Source organism: Oncorhynchus keta, chromosome 19, assembly GCF_023373465.1.
Source record: "Oncorhynchus keta strain PuntledgeMale-10-30-2019 chromosome 19, Oket_V2, whole genome shotgun sequence".
Classification (NCBI taxonomy): domain Eukaryota; kingdom Metazoa; phylum Chordata; class Actinopteri; order Salmoniformes; family Salmonidae; genus Oncorhynchus; species Oncorhynchus keta.
In genome coordinates, this window is record NC_068439.1 from 40,973,812 (window position 1) to 40,981,311 (window position 7,500).

Here is a 7,500-nt window from a genome sequence, read left to right on the forward strand (position 1 = left end):
GCCACCCCACTGGACCTCTCTCTCTCTCTCTCTCACAGACACACACACAGACAGACAGACCAGACAGACCAGACAGACCAGACAGACCAGACAGACCAGACAGACCAGACAGACCAGACAGACCAGACAGACCAGACAGACAGACAGACAGACAGACAGACAGACAGACAGACAGACAGACAGACAGACAGACAGACAGACAGTGGCATGAGCTCAGGCTAGACTTCACGGCTGCCTTACCCCGCAGCAAGAGCACCACACCTGACACACACACTCTCCTGAACACACACAGAGCCATGTCAGTGTGTGTTGTCAAGCAGCCCAGCTACATGGAAGTGCTCTAAAGAGGGCTGAATTAGTGATGACCAAGGCGAGAGCCTTGTCTGGAGTGGTTTATAGGGGTGCCATCCAGGGGCGAGCAGCACTGAACAGTGAACACTGACAGGGAACATATTCACCCAACACTGGTGACAGGGCTCCGAGTGGGGTTGCTGGTGACCTGCAGCATAACACTGCGGAACTTTGGCGACTACTAAGTAGTTTTTTTTAATCCCGCTTTGAGTTGGATGTGTCAATGTGTAGTTCATACATGCATAATCTATGCGTATAATGACTGTCTTACCTCAATTAGCCACGAAATTCCTAGACTTTCTGGAAACTGTGCTGCCCCAATTTCCCTACATTTTCCCCCACGTGGGCCAGCCCCCAAGCAATTTGAGTTCAACCAATGAGCTTCAGCCCCTCACTATATGAGTGACAGCTAGCGAGACGGTCAAACAGCAGAGAGAGAAGAGAGCAATGATGTGCACTTATCTGCACATATGTGACAGTGCCATGTTTCGGGGACCACTTTTGGCTCGTGAGAGCTACTTTTACAAACAACTGGCTAAAAAGTATACACAAGTACCGTAACATCCCTTTAACAGAGAGGAGGCTGAGGTTGGAGTGGGCAAAGTAGGGTAGATGTGATTGGGAAGTGTTGTGTTTAAGTGCTCCCTGTATGACTAATCTGTGTGTCTGCATTTTGTGTCTGTCCCTGTTCTTTTTCTCAATCTCGACTCTTCTCTTTCCTTGTATTACCCCACTTTCTTCCGTCACCTTTTCATTACTACCACATCATTTCTCTCTCTCTCTCTCTCCCTCTCTCTCTCTCTCTCTCTCTCTCTCTCTCTCTCTCTCCCCTCTCTCTCGCTTTCTCTTTGCCCTTCTCTTTACATTACCCCACTCTGTCTGTGTCCCCTGTCCATTACTTTCTTCTTTCGCCCCATCTCTCCCTCGTCCCTCCCTACCTCCCTCCCTCCCTCCTGCTCTCCCTCCCTCCCTCCCGCTCTCCTTTCCTCTCTCCCATAGGGTATTGAGAGAGTTCTGGCGGTGGCCCAGCGTATTGGGGAGCTGCAGAGGGACTGTGGGATAACCCAGACAGCGGAAGAATATGTGGGCCAGTTCAAGTTTGGCCTGACCGAGGTGGCCTACTGCTGGGCCAGAGGCATGGTGAGCGGCGTACGTGATCTCTGAAATGCTGCACTTCTTGATTGACCTCGTTTCAGTCAAGACACTCGTGAACACTTTCCCGCACACAGAATAAACACTTTTCTTTTTTTTTTTTTCATGTTCAAGTGCTTTGTACTCCAGAACTAGGCTTAGTCTGGTTCGTGGAAACTGGCCCCTCAACGTTGTGAAAGCACTATACTAAACTATACTGCAGCTTTTCTCAAACTAGGGGTGGTGACCACGTGTGGGGTCGCGAGAGAGAACTGTGAAATAAAACATTAAAAAAATTGCGCTTGGTTCATAGAACCCGGGATTAATGTCAGTAACCTCCGGTAGCCACTAGACGAGGTTGTAATAAACAGAGCGGTTTCTGTTTTCTTCCTGCAAAATTTGACTTTCTTTTGAACGGTTTAAGCAACAAAATATCACGACACTATCACTGAAAGATAAGACTCTCAGGAATGTGTCTTCTGTTTACCTCTACTCTGCCCACTAGCCTCGTTAGAAGAGAGTGGACAAGACTGCGGGTTGCGGGCCAAAAATGTATGGGGACACATGTTATACTGTATCTAATACTGTATCTAAAGTTGAAACGAACTGATATCCCTACTTCCTGTCCCAGCCTGTACTTTATATAATTTAACCTTTTATTTCATCAGGAACGTCTCATTGAGACACAGTCTCTTTTACAGGGGACATCAAGAAGGCAACAGTCCTGTACTGAACTCACTATGTCTATACAAACGGCTGTTCCCTCTCCTATTTCCTGTCCCAGCCATTTGCAGAGATTGCCCAGTTAACCGACGTCCAGGAGGGCACGGTGGTGCGCTGTGTCCAGAGACTAGACGAGGTGCTGAAGGAGGTGCGCCAGGCAGCCCGCATCGTGGGAGACTCGGTCCTGGGCAGCAAGATGGAGAAGGCCTCGCTGGCCATCCGCAGAGACATCGTGTTCACTGCCTCGCTCTACACACACTGAGATAGGGTGGGGAGAGAAGGAGGGAGAGCGAGGGTGTAGATAGTGTTTGTATAGTACTGGAGGTGAAAGTGTGCCAGTGGAGTGAGGGAAGAAAGGAGGGAGTGGAGAGTCGGTGTGTGTTACTGTATAGGTGAGAGAGTGGGGTGTCTATCCTGTATAGGTGAGAGAGTGGGGTGTCTATCCTGTATAGGTGAGAGAGTGGGGTGTCTATCCTGTATAGGTGAGAGAGTGCCAAGGTGCCTTAGCCAAGTCCCAAGCTCAGTCAGTGTGTGTGCTTATGGTGAAAGAGCGGGTGAGTGTGTGAGGAAGGGATCAGTCGGTGCGCTTGTGATGAAAGTGAGGGTGTGTGAGTGTGAGGCAGTGAGTGAGTATGTATGGACATACTATTGTTTACATGAGTCCTGATGAGATTCCTGGACATGGAAAGGGAATGCGCTTTAAACAAATCAGACCAAAGTAGCAATGATATGAATTAAATGGTTTGTGATGTATTGCACAGTAATAAAATCAACTGCAGACTGTACCAATTGACTGTTTATTTTGTCCCCCCAAGGTCTTCTGTGATGTCTCAGTGTCTGTATGCATGAGTCTACCATTGGTTTAAATGATGACACTGTGAGCTACTGCTCTTGCTGTGTACTGTAGGAACAACAATCGGTGCATATCCTATCCGATAAAATACAGTAAAACATAATCATATAAATGTCATCTAACCCTGATCAAAAGCATCAGTTCTAGAGTCATGCCCATGTCCAGCAAAAGCGTTGCATGTCATGACAGCAAGATGATTCTCCAGCATCCACGAGGATAAAAAGTGAAAGGTTTTTAGCATAGTATACGAAGTATTCAAATCCAATATCGGGTCGCCCCCAAAGTAGGTTTGTTTCGGGTATATGTATTTCCCAGTCTCGACTGTCTCTTTAAGACAACGATAGCTGTGTGTCTGATTAATTCAATGTAACTAGAGATGCATTGGAGAAACCCACTTTCCGCTATTACGGTGGACGTACCAGCTACAGAGAGTGTGAATAAACTGGACATTGCTTTCCCAATTGGTCATTATAATCGGATAATCCAATTGGCCGTTAACATATAATAAAGTTATCCAGTAATACCTTTATTATAGGCCACGGATGTGGAGATAAAAAATATATATATTAGCTGGAAATTGAAGTCTCAATAATTTCATATTTCCCTAAGAGGATTTACCTGAAGTCGTATTGCAGAAATAAGAATATTTACATTAAATTATTTGGAGCGGAGTTTTATTCTGACTGTACGAAATGTCGGAAAAACACGGTAAGCTTTTATTCTCTGGTTCTGTTGCGTCTTTTATGTCACCACTGTAATTGATAATTGAGCCAATTCTTCCATTCCTCCGCTGTCTATTCTCTCCGTTGCATTGGGATAAATGTGTATATTTGGGATAATTGTTTGGCTATAGGGTGCTGTTTTGGTGATTTTGGAGGTGGATTACTGTAACAATTGGCTACATGGTGACGCACGATATCTCTGTTTCCATCTTCTACATTTTCAGCTCCCCATGTCAACATCTCCGACAAACTCATCCTACTTATCTGCATGCACTGCATCTGTAGTACACTGTCCACCCCCCGTCCACCCCCCAAATAGGCTGCTCTCTCTATTTCATCACCTATGCATGCACATTTATTTAAATGACGACAATGAAGTAACGTTTTGCGCGCGTGCGTGTGGTTGTTTCCCTGCGTGCGGACAGATGTGCGTGTGTACAGTGTATCAGGGTGTGTGTGCGCGTGCGTGATGTTCACATAAAAAAATGCACGACAATAATTTGCTTCATGTGTCCCTTTTAACTTCCCTGGATTCACTGTAACCTAGGAGGTTACCAAGGTAGGCGCCATGTCACTGAGTGAGATGCCTCCCCCTATAGAGAGGCCTACAAGTGCATGTTCATGGCACTCAAATGAATGAAGTGCATAGGTTATATAGCCTCATCACACGCCAGACACACAAACACACCTCTGAGGTTTAGTTTTATGTATCAGAATAGACAGAATAATGTAATCCAATACGGATGATTAAACATGCCAAATTAAAGGTATTTTTCACTGGAGATATGGCAACAGATAGAGACAGGCCGATTGCCCTTAATTATAAACATACCCAAAGGAGACCCATCATGATTTGCCAATAGATCTACACTGAACAAAAATATAAATGACAATTTCAAAGATTTTTCGGAGTTACAGTTCATATAAGGAAATCAGTCAATTGAAATAAATTCATCATGGTCCTTCTGTAGCTCAGTTGGTAGAGCATGGCGCTTGTAACGCCAGGGTAGTGGGTTTGATTCCCGGGACCACCCATACGTAGAATGTATGCACACATGACTGTAAGTCACTTTGGATAAAAGCGTCTGCTAAATGGCATATATTATATTATTATTATGCTTATCTATGGATTGCAAATGACTGGGAATGCGTCTGTTGGTCACAGATAGCTTTTTCTTTTAAAGTAGGGGCAAGGATCAGATAACCAGTCAGTGATCTGTTGTGACCACCATTTCCCTCATGCAGCGTAACACATCTCCTTCTCATAGAGTTGATCAGGCTGTTGATTGTGGCCTGTGGAATGTTGTCCCACTCCTCTTCAATGGCAGTGCGAAGTTGCTGGATATTGGCAGGAACTGGGACGTGCTGCCATACACGTCAATCCAGAACATCCCAAACATGCTCATGGCTGACATGCATGCAGGCCATGGAAGAACTGGGACATTTTCAGCTTCCAGGAATTATTTACAGATCCTTACGACATGGGGCCGTGCATTATAACGCTGAAACATGAGGGGATGCCGGCAGATGAATGACACGACAATGGGCTTCAGGATCTCGTCATGGTATCCCTGTGCATTCAAAATGCAATTGTGTTTCATTGTCCGTAGATTATACCTGCCATATCGTAACCCCACCGCCACCAAGGGGCACTCTGTTCACAACATTGACATCAGCAGTCAGGTGAAACCGGGATTCATCTGTAAAGAGCACACTTCTCCAGTGGGCCAGTGGCCATCGAAGCTGAGCATTTGCCCACTGAAGTCGGTTACAACGCCAAACTGCAGTCAGGTAAAGACCCTGGTGAGGATGACGAGCACTCAAATGAGCTTCCCAGAGACGGTTTCTGACAGTTTGTGCAGAAATCCTTCGGTTGTACAAACCCACAGTTTCAAATCAAATCAAATCAAATCATATCAAATTTTATTTGTCACATACACATGGTTAGCAGATGTTAATGCGAGTGTAGCGAATTGCTTGTGCTTCTAGTTCCGACAATGCAGTAATAACCAACAAGTAATCTAACTAATAATTCCAAAACTACTGTCTTATACACAGTGTAAGGGGATAAAGAATATGTACATAAAGATATATGAATGAGTGATGGTACAGAGCAGCATAGACAAGATACAGTAGATGGTTTCGAGTACAGTATATACATATGAGATGAGTATGTAAACAAAGTGGCATAGTTAAAGTGGCTAGTGATACATGTATTACATAAGGATGCAGTAGATGATATAGAGTACAGTATATACGTATGCATATGAGATGAATAATGTAGGAAATGTAACATTATATAAGGTAGCATTGTTAAAAGTGGCTAGTGATATATTTTACATCATTTCCCATCAATTCCCATTATTAAAGTGGCTGGATTGGAGTCAGTGTCAGTGTCAGTCAGTGTGTTGGCAGCAGCCATTCAATGTTAGTGGTGGCTGTTTAACAGTCTGATGGCCTTGAGATAGAAGCTGTTTTTCAGTCTCTCGGTCCCAGCTTTGATGCACCTGTACTGACCTCGCCATCTGGATGATAGCGGGGTGAACAGGCAGTGGCGCGGGTGGTTGTTGTCCTTGATGATCTTTATGGCCTTCCTGTAACATCGGGTGGTGTATGTGTCCTGGAGGGCAGGTAGTTTGCCCCCGGTGATGCGTTGTGCAGACCTCACTACCCTCTGGAGAGCCTTACGGTTGTGGGCGGAGCAGTTGCCGTATCAGGTGGTGATACAGCCCGCCAGGATGCTCTCGATTGTGCATCTGTAGAAGTTTGTGAGTGCTTTTGGTGACAAGCCAAATTTCTTCAGCCTCCTGAGTTACCTTAGCTTTCTTGGGAACAGGAACAATGATGGCCCTCTTGAAGCATGTGGGAACAGCAGACTGGTATAGGGATTGATTGAATATGTCCGTAAACACACCGGCCAGCTGGTCTGCGCATGCTCTGAGGGTGCGGCTGGGGATGCCGTCTGGGCCTGCAGCCTTGCGAGGGTTAACACGTTTAAATGTCTTACTCACCTCGGCTGCAGTGAAGGAGAGTCCGCATGTTTCCGTTGCAGGCCGTGTCAGTGGCACTGTGTTGTCCTCAAAGCGGGCAAAAAAGTTATTTAGTCTGCCTGGGAGCAAGACATCCTGGTCCATGACTGGGCTGGTTTTCTTCTTGTAGTCCGTGATTGACTGTAGACCCTGCCACATGCCTCTTGTGTCTGAGCCGTTGAATTGAGATTCTACTTTGTCTCTGTACTGACGCTTAGCTTGTTTGATAGCCTTGCGGAGGGAATAGCTGCACTGTTTGTATTCGGTCATGTTTCCGGTCACCTTGCCCTGATTAAAAGCAGTGGTTTGCGCTTTCAGTTTCACACGAATGCTGCCATCAATCCACGGTTTCTGGTTAGGGAATGTTTTAATCGTTGCTATGGGAACGACATCTTCAACGCACGTTCTAATGAACTCGCACACCGAATCAGCGTATTTGTCAATGTTGTTATCTGACGCCATACGAAACATATCCCAGTCCACGTGATGGAAGCAGTCTTGGAGTGTGGAGTCAGCTTGGTCAGACCAGCGTTGGACAGACCTCAGCGTGGGAGCTTCTTTTTTTAGTTTCTGTCTGTAGGCAGGGATCAACAAAATGGAGTCGTGGTCAGCTTTTCCGAAAGGAGGGCGGGGCAGGGCCTTATATGCGTCGCAGAAGTTAGAGTAACAATGATCCAAGGTTTTTCCACCC

General features: G+C 45.8%; 2 protein-coding genes across 3 annotated transcripts in view; both read left to right on the forward strand.

Moving 5' to 3' along the window:
- LOC118398297 (helicase SKI2W-like) overlaps positions 1-2,990 on the forward strand; it is a 38,842-nt gene extending 35,852 nt beyond the window's left edge. Inside the window, exons 28-29 of one of the 2 annotated variants that reach the window (XM_035793496.2) lie at positions 1,351-1,500; positions 2,267-2,990. In XM_035793496.2, the coding sequence (XP_035649389.1) occupies positions 1,351-1,500; positions 2,267-2,467 (351 nt within the window). In that variant the 3' untranslated portion in view covers positions 2,468-2,990. The remainder of the gene's footprint in view (positions 1-1,350; positions 1,501-2,266) is intronic. The other variant, XM_035793497.2, reaches the window with a different exon arrangement.
- Positions 2,991-3,448: 458 nt separating this feature from the next.
- LOC118398301 (proline-rich transmembrane protein 1-like) overlaps positions 3,449-7,500 on the forward strand; it is a 13,010-nt gene continuing 8,958 nt past the window's right edge. The window contains exon 1 of the mRNA XM_052470584.1: positions 3,449-3,766. Within this exon, the coding sequence (XP_052326544.1) occupies positions 3,751-3,766 (16 nt within the window). The 5' untranslated portion in view covers positions 3,449-3,750. The remainder of the gene's footprint in view (positions 3,767-7,500) is intronic.